Genomic DNA, 14059 nt, shown 5'->3' with positions numbered 1-14059 from the left:
TTCCCATGTTAAAAGTGACGCAAAAGTGGCGCAAGGGGCTTGTAAATCTTCCCCAGAGTGCCAGAACTCAGTGAACTCCACCAGCGGAGAAGAGTTCATCTCCTACCCCTAAACATAACATATGTATATGGACTACAACACTTTCCAGGTTCCACTTTTAAAGAAAATATTTTCTCATGAGCACAAAATATTACCTTTAAAAGGCAAATGATTTTTTTTTTAATTAATAGTTCTTTCTCACCACAGGTTGCTCCATGGTATTCGGATTTACAAACGCATTCTCCAGACGAGCAAGAGCCATACTTGCAGTTGTGGGTGTTGCAGCGTGAGGGATTGGTGTCAGAAACTAGAAAAATAAGATAAAAAGCATAAACATTCCCGTAAGAAACCCATGTGGATATTGACTGTGTGACGTAACATGGAAAGAGGGGAAAATGAAATGACAGAAAGAAACATCTCACAGATGTTGTTAGGAAAACAGATATGAATACAGAGCCCTTGCTTTGGGATGTGCTTAAAATAAAATGTGACCATATAAATATATACAACTTAATTCTGCTTATCTTAAAGTCCTAATTTATCTTACTTCTGAAAGTGCAGCCTAGAATGGGACTTGTGATATTCCAGTAGGGTGACCATATAAGGCAGTCACTCAGTTACTTATGATTATTTTGCATTCCCTTTCTCTTATTGGAGGATGGTCTATACCTCTCTTGGACTAACCTTTAGGTATTTTCTTCCTTTGAAACCTAGCAGAAGAGTGATGCTACCTCTCCAGTGCCTCTGTTTCTTCTTCACATGGGAACATTGATTGGAGACTGCTCCCTTGTGGTCGCCACCAAGTCAATGATATAACATTTACCCATTTTCAATCAAAGGTTAAGATCACCCTTTTGGTACGGCGTTTTAGTGCCATGTAGTGATTTTCAATACCTTACAACAAATTGAGTAATTAACATCAAGTGCTGGTGGCTTTATGTTCTAAATCTGCCTTCATCATTCAGGTCCTCAAAGGTAGGTACTCAAGAACTGGTATTGGACTGAGCATCAGTGAGGCATGTCCCAGGTTTGAAACACCGGTGTGACCTTGCAGAAATTAAAGTTTGCTTTACTTGGGTGATATACACAGACAAGTTATGAAAAGTGGCATCAGTGCTTCTGTTTCTTTGCTGATGTACTCTGGTCAGTTTTCCAGTGACACAGTTTTTAGACACAGTGGCACATCCTCACTTTTATGTATGCATTTTCATCTAGTTTTCACATTCCAATTCATTTGTTCTGGTGCCCTCTTGCAATTATATGGACCAGGTCTCATTTGTGGGGGATGGAGGGTACTAGTATTTGTTGTCCAAAGACCAACCCCATGGGGTGCCACCATGGAGTATGATTTTTTTATATAGGGTGCTGTTGTTTGTATTGTTAACTATTGACTAGATAGTTTCTAGATTCAGCAAATACTAAAACATTCATCAATCAAATTATTTTAACAGGACCATGGCAATACCATAAAGAGAAACAGTATGATTAAATAATCACCAGAAAGTAATTAAGCTAAAAATAAATGCAAGTTAAATTGAAATAAAGTGCACAAACATATGTACATTGAATAGATTAAGTAGACTGGCAGGAGTAGGGTGCAGGGGGAACTTTTCCCTTTGTCTTTGTGAAAAAGACAGCTGAGTTCTTCTCATGTTTGTAGATGATCTTACTATTTACACTTAAAGCTGGAGAAGTCATTTATTTTTGCTCTCAAATCTTGTGTTTGGCATTTCTTTTCATGATTCTATTGCTGTTTAGCAACATGTTTTAAGGATGGTGTAGAACCACATAAGATTCTCTAAACCATTAAACATGCAAGTTAAAAGATGATTTTGGTTCCCTCAAGACGGGTTATATGGCCTGAAATGCACTGGGTCATGGCACTCAAGGAATGAATTATGAATAAGTATGAATTCATCACTAAATAATTACCATTGCAAAAAAAGGATCATTTTATATTGATAAAAAAGCTTTGAAGGACAATCATTTTGGTATATAATAGATAAAGGTAATTTATAAGAAAAAACTGCAACTAGACACCTACAATGTAAACTGAAAGGAAGGTGGAACAAACCCAGAATCAATCGTTTAACCTTTGAACTTTGAGGAGATATTTTTTGTGTTGTTGCCAAAGCTATGCTTAAACGTCTGCCTCCAGGTGGGAATGAACAGTTTTAGCTTTGAAGAGGAGGGATGGGGTAGAGAAACCTCACAGGAGTTTTCATTGAGCATTTTCCAAACCACAGATTGAACAGATTAAATGCTCTGTGTAAGAAATTAGGTTACTGGTTGAGGGGGGTAAAGACCTTGTCAAGCAGCAACCACATTTCTTGTCAGGATGAAGTCCCAAACAAACCGACAATTAGTTTGTGCTCACTCCGCTGGTAGCTTCGCACAGAGCAGTCAGACTTAACTGAAAGGCAATGTGTAAAGTATTTATGCCCATTTGAAACAGTAACAAAGTGAAAACAGATCACAAGAACAATCCCACACCATTTCAGGCAAATAGAGTAAAGCAAATAATAGCAAAGAGTCAATCATGACTATCTAGTTGTGGGAGACCAGGAGAAAGTAACAAGTTCAGGCTGACCACAATGGAGTGCGGGTTAGATAGAGGGACAAGGTTAGTCTCCCTTGAAAAGTTACCTTATCAGTCCAGTGCCAAAAGTTCAGTTCACGGTGTACGGGGCTGCGGGGAGGAGGGAGAGATATGTGCGTATCCATGAAAAGCTGGCCAGGCATCGTGTATGGTCATTACTGTAGTTGGATTTTTATAGGCCACACTCATTTTTATGGTGTCAGAAAAAATAAGAAATGAAAGATGCTGCAAAATTGTAGGGAATCTATACAAATGTTGGTTTTACAATTTCCAGTGGCATGTGTTTCTAAAATTAACAAGGTGATAAGTTACGAGCATAGAAAATAATGATGAATTTGTACATAAACAGTTTATTGGTGATAGTCTTAATGACAACAGTTATATTAGGACATATTTGGGAATATGTGGGCATTACACAAATTAGTGAGTGTTATGTGGGCACCCTAAAGCCTGACTATGTGTGAAAGGTGTTTTCTATGTACAAGTTGCGCTATCTAATGCAATGTCATGTCATGTATTTTTGTCTATTTCCTAGTGGATGACTCATCGTTTCCTATCTTGACCAATTTTATTCCTACTATTGATAGATTTCATATTAGTATGGATACCCTGAATGTGGTGTATGGTAAGTATATAAGAAGTGTTGTATACACTATGCATAATAATAACATAGTTAATCCTGTGTGTATAATAAATAAAGACGAATTAGCATTTATTAGTGAATATAAAGAAAGGGTAATTAATATTATGAGAGCTGCAGATGAAGGGAAATTGGCAAATGAAGAATTGAAAAAGGAAGAGGAATTTGAAAAATCAAATTAACATTCAAAATTAAAGTTGAAAGATGAACAAAAGGGCAAAATATGCATAAAAGTGTGGGTAAAGGTGGAGCAGCAATTCATGGCCAGAGGGTACAAGAACAGGGTGCACCAAAGGGCTGATAACAGAATACGACAAACATCTAGGAAAAATACTCAGTCAATTCAATTCATAAAGCTTTATTCGGAGCTTAACACAAAGTCCATAAAAGCACATATATACATACATCGAAAAACAAAATAAACAGGACCAATTATCATAAATACAAATCAATATAAATTTTAAAAAACCATTAAAATATCATGCTGTTCCTAGCTTTGATCACTTGAAGGAGAAAGGTTGCAGTAAAAAAAACAGACATCAGGATTAAGGTTAAAAAACAACTTCATTGAATCATGGACATTACGTGTACCATATTTTAAGAAGTTAGGTTTTAGGAAGACTGAACGAAGATGACCATAACATTTACAAAACAGTAAAAGATGCATGGTACTTTGTGCAGATTTGTGATCACATAGACAGGGGCCATTTGGATATTTTTTAATATTGGGGAAAGCGACCAAATGGTGCACAATCCCCAACCGTAATCTGGTTAATACAAAACGGTGGGAAACTCTGTTAACGTAGCTCAAATATGGTTGGTAGCCAACAGTCTCGCAATACCTTCCATAAACCAAGCTTGTAGAAGAATGTCCACCCAACATCGCCCGCCCATCAGATATATGGCTCATGAAAATGAACTTCATTTCGCCCTTGGACAGACTAGAAGCAATGTGTGTATCCTTTCCAATGTCAAATCCATAGATCTCTGAGAAGCTATTGGCTACAAATTTGATCCAAGGGATCCTCATATGATCATCCATTTGAAGACAATCACTAATGATTGCTCTGTTTAAAGATGTCTCATCCTTGGACCAAACGGCTCGCCATAACATTAAAGGTCTTAAAGTAATATTATCTGAGAGATGTTGTATCCCAAGCTCTCTATGCGTCAATTCGTTAGAGGCGGATATTGGTAGACACAAAAGTCTCTTTAAGAAAAGGTTTTCTTCAACTTGGAGGCTTCGGGCTGAGTAATGGCCCCAGACTCCAGCACCATATAGAGCAATCGAAAGACATCTCATTTGGTAAATTGTTAGCATGTCTTTGACCCGCTTATCCCCAATTTTACTGGCAAACTTAAACACCCCGTTGGCACATTTGGCCATCTTGGCCCGGACATAAGTATTATCACTAGACCAGCAGCCGTTCTTAGTAAAATTAATGCCAAGATAATTAAAGGAATTAACCGTTTGCACTTTTTGTCCATCGATGAAATAGGAATTGGGTTTTTTAGAGCCCAAACCACATTCCAAAATGTGGGTTTTGGATTTATTAATCAATAATTTCCTATCACGGATGAACATAGAAAACTTATCCATCAAACGTTGTAAGTCTATGGGTGTCCTAGATAAAATCACGGCATCATCCGCATAAAGTAAAACCGGGATCTTAAAATCATTAATATTCGGAGCATCTGCCACCACTGTTTTTAAAACTGAATCAACTTCATTTATAAAGAGGGTAAAGAGAAGGGGTGCAAGGACACACCCTTGTCGAATACCACGCCCTATCTTAAACTTGGGGGTGCACTCCCCCCCCCGGTCCATAACCAACACTGGTGCTAAGGTTGGAATATAATCGCGCCAGGAAATATATTATACCCTCGGGCGCCCCCAATTCCAATAATTTGGCCCATAATATACTATGGTCAACCATATCGAAGGCGCTACTCAAATCTGCAAAGCAGAGATAAAGATAACCTTTTTTTGCCCTCGTATACTTCCCTATAAGGAGGTCGAGGTTGAGACATTGCTCAATAGTCCCTCGAGCCTTCCTAAAACCATACTGACAATTGGCCAAGATGTTGTTGGAGTCAGCCCACTCTTCCAGCCTGACCAGAAGCACCCTGCTCATAATTTTTACTGAGGAATCAAGGAGGGAGATTAGACGATAATTCTTCGCATCCCCCCTGTCTCCCTTCTTATATATCGGAATAATAAGGGATTCCTCCCATGTAGGTGGGACTCTATTGCAAACTGCCGCATTAAAAACTTTAGTCAACAATGGGCCCCACAAATCGGGGTCTAGTTTATACAGGTCAATAGGCACCCCGTCGGGGCCCTGTGCCTTCCCCCCGTTACTCAGGGTGATACTTCCCCGTACTTCGGCTATAGAGATATTCAGGGGTATGATAGGCCAGTCTTCTTTCTGGTCACCCCACTGTTTAACTGAATCAAAAATTTCCGAAAAGTGAGAAACCCAGTTCTCCTCACTTACATTAGCCATCAATACAGGCATCTTGTCATCCTTTAGGAACGGACAGTTAACCGTATCCCAAAATAAAGAAGAATCAGCTGTGACTGCCGCCAAATCGAGTTTATCCCACGCTTCTTTCCTTAATTCAGCCTTCCTATTCTTAACAGCTGCCTGATAGGTGGCTCTCAGGTCTCTAATCTTGCTGTTGTCTCTTGGCTTAGCTCGCAGAGCATCTTTAATCTCCTTCAGTGCAATAGTACTAACATGGTCGAACCACCCCTTTTGTTTGGATACCTTAACCTTACCATGATTCGTAAATTTGTTGTCAATAAAATGGTTAATTTTAATAAAATTTTGCACAACTTGATCAGTAACCACCTTACTTTCTAAAATGGCAGAAATGTCTACCAGACAACCTGCAACAATGGAGTTTGACACAAGCTCCGCTTTTTCTCCTTTCCATCTAATCCGGAATCCATTAGGTCAGTGCGGTTCAATGTTAACTATGGTACGCGTGTTTGCACCCTGCTTCACTTTCCATAGAAAAGTCTCAATGGTGATACAATTGTGGTCGCTAAGCGCATTATCCACAACTACCGGTGTTAAACACCACGGACTAAGACTAGAGGATATGCAAATAAAATCAATTACGATATTTGCATTTCTTCCCCTAAAGGTAGGGATTATATTTCCACAATCGTTTTTAGCATTAACCAGCATTTCCATATCATAGGTGGTTAGGATTTTATTCAGAGCTTCTCCATATTTATCATGTGGGAAATGGGGAACTTCAGCTCCTAAATTATCATTAAAACCACAAACCCTTTGAAAGGAAAGTGGACAAGCAACAGAGTTAAAATCTCCCACCCATATGTAATCAAAAACGGTATCATGCTCCATTAGAATATCAGCCAAGGCGGTCTCTAGTGCTAACACAACCTGATGCCTAGTGTTATCAAAAACATTATTGTAAAAGTTTATTAAAAGAACATTTCTCCCATGCTCCTGATAAAGCCATAAGATCTGGGAGTGGACCCCAACCAAAATATGTTTTTTTAGCACAATGGGGAGATCCACTGAAATCAAGACCAGAAGCCCTCCTTTTGCCCTACCTGAAGGGGATGCCACGGCTGGTAAATGATAGGAAATGTACCCATTGTAATTAGGTTGGTCCAAACACCAGGTCTCTTGAAAACATATAATGTTAAAAAGATTAATAAACTCCAACCAACCCAAACAGGCATCCTTAGAGGAAATACCTGCTACGTTCCAACTACCAATAGAACATACCCGGGGGTTAGAGTTTTTGGAGTGCATTGAGCACAAGGGAATTGGGCCACAATGGTTAGGCGAAACACTAATCCATGGGGGGGGTCCACCCCCGTCGTCGTAGTCCAATCATACATCTTCACAACGGCTGTTGTCCTTAGTGATATCGTCCACAGGACTATTATTTACTCCAGGTGCCTCTAGGTCAACTACCCCAAGATTAACCTCACCTCCCAAAGCTTCAATGGAGACAACTTCCACCCTTGTATCCGCCTGGTCAGTTCCCAGTCAATCATTAGAATCCAAACCACTCAGGGGCTGGAATTTGTTAGATGTTGCCACATTATAGGTAGTGTGCAGGTTAAAGTCTCTTGTCCCCAACCTCTCACGGTCAATACTAGGCTGGTTATGCAAATGCCTATAGAAATAACCAAGGGAGCGGAGATAAATGCCTTGACCACGGTAGGGGGTGGAATTACCTTTCCTCAAGACAATAGAGGCAAGGTAAGGGTTTCTAAAGTTAACAACAATACAGTCACCAACACAATTCTTACATGAGCTACCAATCCAATTGACTCTTCTGGTACATATGATTTCGTCAGCTAGTGAGGTTCCGTAGCGATCCGAACCCGAGTATTCGGTATCGTAGTACTGACACGATTTTGGTACCAATGAACCGCAAATGATCCATTATATACATGACAGTATTTTCGCTACGCAACGAGCTTGAATTCACTGAAGAATAGGGCATTCTGTTGTCAGGTCATGGCATCCATTTTAGATACGGCGTCCATTTTTGTTTCTTGCCCTCACATAGTCAATGAACGGACGATGACCCCAGCAGGATCACCTTGTTAAGGACACGTAAGCTCGAGTCCCGAGAAAGGCTGACGCTACATGACTAGGTAGAATCAAGCTGCTTCCCTTGCCTGAGGCCAGTCCTGCTATACTGGTTCTTGTGTCCATTGTCCTGACCAAGAGGCCGAAGACGATAGCCATGCCCGTTTATGATCCATAAACACCTCTTATCCTGCTTTTCAATCCTTGCACCTGGCTCTGCTCCTCTCCTTCTGGGCTTTTACAATGGGGAGGTTACGATTTTTATGATGGGGAGGATCGGGCAAAGAATGGAGAACTGACAAGGGGATCAGATCGAATACCGAAAACCTACGACTAATTATTGTTTGATGTATATTTATTGTCTGTTTGGGATACCGGGTTGGGCATGAGAAATATTCGTGTAATGTTGCCTCAAGACATTTTTCGTGTATTTAAGGAGCAACCCACTTAATGCAATTTGAACAGTCTCGTAGATTCTGCCTCTGTGTGGTTCCTATGACTTCTGTGTCCCTGCAGTAAATAAACCTTGGTCTTTGACGCCGCCATCGAGAAACCCGCGTCTCTGTTTATTTTGTGCACCGAGACAGGAGGAACTCAGGGGTCTTCGGGTGTTGTTTCCCTGACACCTCTGGACTCTTAAAAGTCCAGAACCTCAATTTGGCGCCCAACGTGGGGCGACGTCATCTGGTACCGGTCCAAAGCCTGAAAAGTTCGAGGAGCTTCGTGTGAAGATTCCGGAGGGAGGTACCCCGCTTCATCGATCCCTGCATGTCGTAAAAGTGGCCCAACGATCTCTTCCACGAGGGTTCCCGTTCCCAGACGGCTACAGAGGACCGCTGCCCTGACTGTCGCCCTGTCTTGGACCCGAGGTGCAGACCTTAGTACGGCGAGACGTAGACGGGTTCTCCTTGGTGACGTCTTCCACATTTCAGTTAAGTATTAAGTGGGTCGTGCTCAGTTTGGTTATCTGGATACGTTTGTTTTGGATTCGTAGATTATCATTGGTTGCTCTTGTTAGGATAATCTTTGTTTTTGGTATTGGTTCATTTTGGTAAGCCTAAGTTCTCTGCGCATTTTGGTTGGAATTTGTCTTCGTTTGTCATGACTAAAAATAGTAATTGTTTCTCGTCCTGGTTACGTTGCAACGGGGATTCCCGGTTGGAGGATTCGTGTTCGGTTCCTCCGATTGGAACTCCTACATATGAGCTCTATTGTAAACATGGTGTGGGTCCTATTGCGTATAATGAAGTATGGGTTCGTTATACCAGAAAAGATGGTGTCCTCAGTTGGCCATCGCATGGTAGCTTCGGAAGTGAAATCCTAGACAATCTAGAAATGAAGTTGTTTAAGAGGAAAGCCCGGCCGGCAATGTTTGATTCTTTTCGCGTATGGCGTAAAGAAGCCAAACAGAGAGAAATTAGGAAGACAAGAAAGAACAGAAAGAGAAAGGGTTGACTTTAATGGAGTCTGCTAGGCAGCTGCATGTCAACGAGACTGAAAAAGCAATGGAGATGGCGAATAGAAAATATAATTTGGCAATTGATAAATGTTACCCTGTATTGCCATCTTGTCCTGCTAAGCCGATAGAGGACCTTGAAAAGGATCCTCTGTTGTCTTACCTGTTGAGCTCACCTCCACCGTATGCACAGGGTATTACAGCACCACAGTTACTACCTGTTGTACAGCCAGCTGCTGGTCAGCCTGGAATAGGTGGTCCACTTCCTTTGATTCCAGCTCCTGTCCTTCCCGTGGTTAATGTTCCTACGGCGCCCCCTCTTCCTGGGTCGCCTATTCTGCCTTTGCCTGTCATTTCGCAAACTGCTTTACCTACTACTCCCACCCTTACTATATCATCTGCTTCAGCTGCCCTGTCCCCAAGCCCAGTCATTCTGACTCCGCTTTCCGTTCGTCGGAAGATAACCGACTCTGTAACTAACATTTTAACTCCTCTCTACAGGTCTTTAATTGGGACCCCCGTTTCTGACTCTATACAGAGACGTAGCCAGCTTCCTGGTCCCCAGGAACAAGAAATGTTAGATTCGACGGCTCTTAGGTGGATGTCGAAAGCTGCGAAGTATGATGCACAAAGAGTGTTAGACACCTTTATGCAATGGAACGAACCAACTCAACGTTATGTTTTTGACGTGATGTGTTCTCTTGTACGTGAAAAATGGGATGATGATGACTTAGATACTGTCCCCTCTGATCTGATAAATATTCAGCAGAAATTCGCCGCAGGATTGGTGATAGGTTCAGAAGTAGGGAAAGCGATAGAATTGATTTTAGCGTATAGGGATGATTCCCCTCTTCGAATACCAAGGGACCATGATGGTTCACCGATTACTAGGAAAAGACGAGGTCAGTATCCGATGAGGGAAGTTCCGCCCATATGGCGCGAAGCAGTTGCCGCTGATGGGGCTAATAATATTGTAGCTGCTCCAGCGCAATTCCAGAGAGTGTGGATACACATCCCTTGGAAGCGAGCTGAAGTATTAGCAGTAAAACAAGCGTTGCCAGACCCGCGTAAAAATCCTGCTGGTTATTATAAAGAGTTGATGCAAACAGTCCAAGCGTGTATCATGAATTTGGCAGATATCGAAATGCTATTTGGCAACGTAGTGCCACAGCCTATATGGGCCAAGATTCGGCAAGAGAACCACCCAGTCGCCTTAGGAGGTGATTGGCCAGCTATTGTAGCGGCAGACGCACAACAAGTTGGCGGAGCCAAACCTGAACCTCTGATTGCTGACTTACCTGGCAGAATAATTAATCTGATGAAAACGCTGATGCCAGCGTTACGGGTAAATTGGGATAAACTATCGGCATGCAAACAGAAGAAGGACGAAAGCGTCTCTGACTTCTTCACTAGATTTGAAGAGACCTTCGTAGACCACAGTGGGCAAGATATGAGTACCGAGGGAGGTCAGAGGTTGTTTGTCGATAAGTTCGTGTTTAATTTACTACCTGAGCTTAGTAATAAGTTAAAGGATTCCGAAAGCGCATGGGCAGTATCGACGACAGCACAGATACTTGCAACTGCCCAGTATTACGAGAATAGAGAGAAAGAAGAGAAGGAAAAGTCAGAAAAGAAAACAAAAGATTTAAAGACTAAAGTACTATTGCAGCAGGCATATCCGCCTCGCTCGAACCAGTCAGATTTACAGCAGCGATCCCCGTTTCAGCAACAGCCACAATTCCAGCAAGGGATGTCCCAAAGATTTAATTATGGATTTCCTCGACAACAGTTAGCATGGAATCAGTGTGCCTATTGTAAAAAGGAGGGTCATTATAAGAACGAGTGTCCAGTACTGCACGCACAGACCAGTGGTGTCCCAGCTCAGAGAGGTAGCGTTGGATCTATGCACACTCCTAGAGGTAGAGGACGTGGTACTATGATACCACAGGCCGATCGCCCATCAAATTATTTCGATCAGCGAAATGTACAATCTGCACAGCCAAGTAGATCTTCACAGTATCATGTTGAGGATTACTACGATCATAATGAACAGATTCAGAGAAGCGAGTACTAGGACAGCCACAGGCAAAGAGAGGGAGTAGTATCAGTTCCAGTTGATCAGAGTGGACCTTATGTCGCAGTAGTTACATCAGGCGTGGTCGAACCGTTTCTGTTGGATACTGGTGCGGCAAAAAGTTCAATCATGCATGCGAAACTCCCTGGCGCACCTTTGTCTGGCTTAACGAACACTTCAGTAGGTTTCTCAGGCGCCCCTGTTCACAATCCTGTGTCTAGTCCTTTATCTATCTCTGTTGGGCCATGCGAGCTAGAAGCACCCCTTATCCTAACAACCGGTTGTAATGAGAATCTGCTTGGTTTAGACCTGTTGAAACGCCGGCATGCGACATTGTACTGTTCTCCTTCGGGAGTACAGCTCACATTAGGCAAAAGAGTCATTTCTCCAATGTACATGTCGATGGATAAGCTCCCACCGGAGCTGCGATCTCTCCCTGATACTCTTTGGGCGACTGGTCCTAACGATGTAGGCCTTTTGGAAATTCCCCCTTATGTGGTAAGTCTAAAAGCGAATGTTAAATTCCCACGAATCCCACAGTATCGGATTTCGAATGAAGGTGAACAAGCACTCTTACTGATCGTGAAAGACTAAATACAGAAAGATGTGATAGAGGAAACGAGAGGAAATGTCTGCAATAGTCCTGTCCTGCCGATTTTGAAACGCACTGACCCTTCCAAACCTCCAATCTACAGATTTGTGATCGACCTCAGAGAGGTTAACAAAATTGTGATTCCACAGTTTCCAGTGGTACCAGATATCACTGCATTATTGACATTGATTCCTGCATCGGCCTCGTGGTTTACAGTGATCGATTTGAAAAATGCATTTTTCAGCATTCCGATAGCCGAGGAAAGTAGAGACATTTTTGGTTTCTCCCTAGGAGGTCGCAGTTTCAGGTTCAAGCGCGCTCCACAAGGCTATTGTGAGAGCCCTTCAATTTATAGCCAAGCAGTGAAAAGTCAATTAGATGCTCTTGTACTTCCTACTGGTGTTGCTCTGATCCAATATGTAGATGATCTCTTACTAGCTGCCGATGACAAGGAAACTTGCAAAACAGCTACAATTTCTTTATTACGTCATTTGTCAGACTTACATCACAAGGTGTCACCTTCTAAACTGCAATATTGTTGCCAAGAAGTGACCTACTTAGGTCATCTTTTGTCAAAGGAGGGAAGAAGGTTGACCCCAGAGAGAATCAAAGCAATCTCGCAGATGACTGTACCAAGCACACAGAGAGAAGTGCGTGCGTTTTTGGGTATTACGTCATGCTGCAGGCAATGGATCCCAAATTTTTCTATCATGGCAAAACCATTGGTAGCCTTGACTGGAAAAGGTGTTCCGAGCCCTTTGCCATGGTCTGATGAATGTCAACAGAGTTTCTCCGACTTACGTGATACGCTGTGTTCAGCTCCTGTGTTGGGTACTCCTGACTACAGTAAGCCGTTTACACTTTATGTCCATGAAAGAGGAGGTTGTGCATTAAGTGTATTAACACAACAATTTGGTGACAAACAGCGGCCTTGTGCGTATTTTTCATCCACATTAGACCCGGTAGCCAGAGCGTTGCCAAGTTGTTTAAGAGCTACAGCAGCAGCCGCAGTGTCTATCCGACAGTCTGCTGGACTAGTCATGAACAACATGTTAGTAGTCATGGTTCCACATGCTGTGGATACACTCATGAATCGAACGAAAACTCAGCACCTCACCAGTGCTAGACTATCAGGCTATGAGCTGACACTTTTGGCAAGTCATATTCAGATCAGGCGATGCAACACACTGAATCCAGCAACGCTGTTGCCGACTACTCAGGAGTCGAGTGATTCAGAGCCCCATGACTGTTGTTTCAGAACTGAGGAAGAGACAAAAGGTCAGATTGATTTAAAAGATACTCCATTACTAGATCCAGACGGCACTTTATATGTCGATGGGTCTTGTTTCAAATTACAGAATGGTGATGTGACGGCCGCGTATGCAGTTACGACCTTGAGTACAATTGTGGAGACCGCAAGAGTGAGTCAGAATTGTGCCCAGGCTGCAGAATTAATTGCATTGACAAGAGCGTGTGTTTTAGCTGAGGGAAAGAGAGTGAATGTGTTTACTGATAGCCAATACGCCTTCGGCGTAGCACATAGCTTTGGACGTCTCTGGAAAGAAAGAGGTTTTCTCACGTCCCATGGGACTAAAATCCAACATGGACAGTTAGTCAGCGATCTATTGGAATCCCTGACCCTACCGAATGAAGTTGCGATTGTGAAGTGCAGTGCACATCGAAAGATTACGGATGATGTTGGCCGTGGGAATGCGTTTGCTGATGAGGTCGCTAAAGAGACGGCCAAGAACATGATGAGTCGAATGTACGTTGCAACGTCTGCAAGATGGATTGCTGAATCAGGAATGTGTGAGAACACGATTGAAAGCGTGAAGGCAATCCAGAATGAAGCAACTGAAAATGAGAAGAATGCATGGAGGGAGAAAACGGGTAAATTGGATTCGAGTGGATGTTGGGTTGATCTGTCTGAACAGCAGCGTTGGATGTTACCTGATGCGTATGTGCGGCGCACATCAGTTCGAAAGGGATTTGTAAAATGTTAGCTCCAGTATGGAAGAATGATGGAATCACTAAGTGTGCGGAAAGAGTGGTGAAAAATTGCATGATATGTCT

At 42.4% G+C, this 14059-nt stretch overlaps 1 protein-coding gene across 2 annotated transcripts in view; it reads right to left on the bottom strand.

Annotated features, from left to right (window-relative positions):
• Positions 1-14059, bottom strand: part of LOC146839641 (uncharacterized) — a 712826-nt gene that overhangs the window by 344501 nt on the left and 354266 nt on the right. For both annotated transcript variants that reach the window (XM_085650377.1, XM_085650376.1), the window contains exon 6: positions 242-346. In XM_085650377.1, coding sequence (XP_085506503.1) covers positions 242-346 — 105 coding nt within the window. The remainder of the gene's footprint in view (positions 1-241; positions 347-14059) is intronic.

The sequence above is a fragment of the Triturus cristatus genome, chromosome 4_1, assembly GCF_964204655.1.
Source record: "Triturus cristatus chromosome 4_1, aTriCri1.1, whole genome shotgun sequence".
In the NCBI taxonomy this organism is placed as follows: Eukaryota; Metazoa; Chordata; class Amphibia; order Caudata; family Salamandridae; genus Triturus; species Triturus cristatus.
This window is presented reverse-complemented; position numbering and strand designations above follow the sequence as displayed.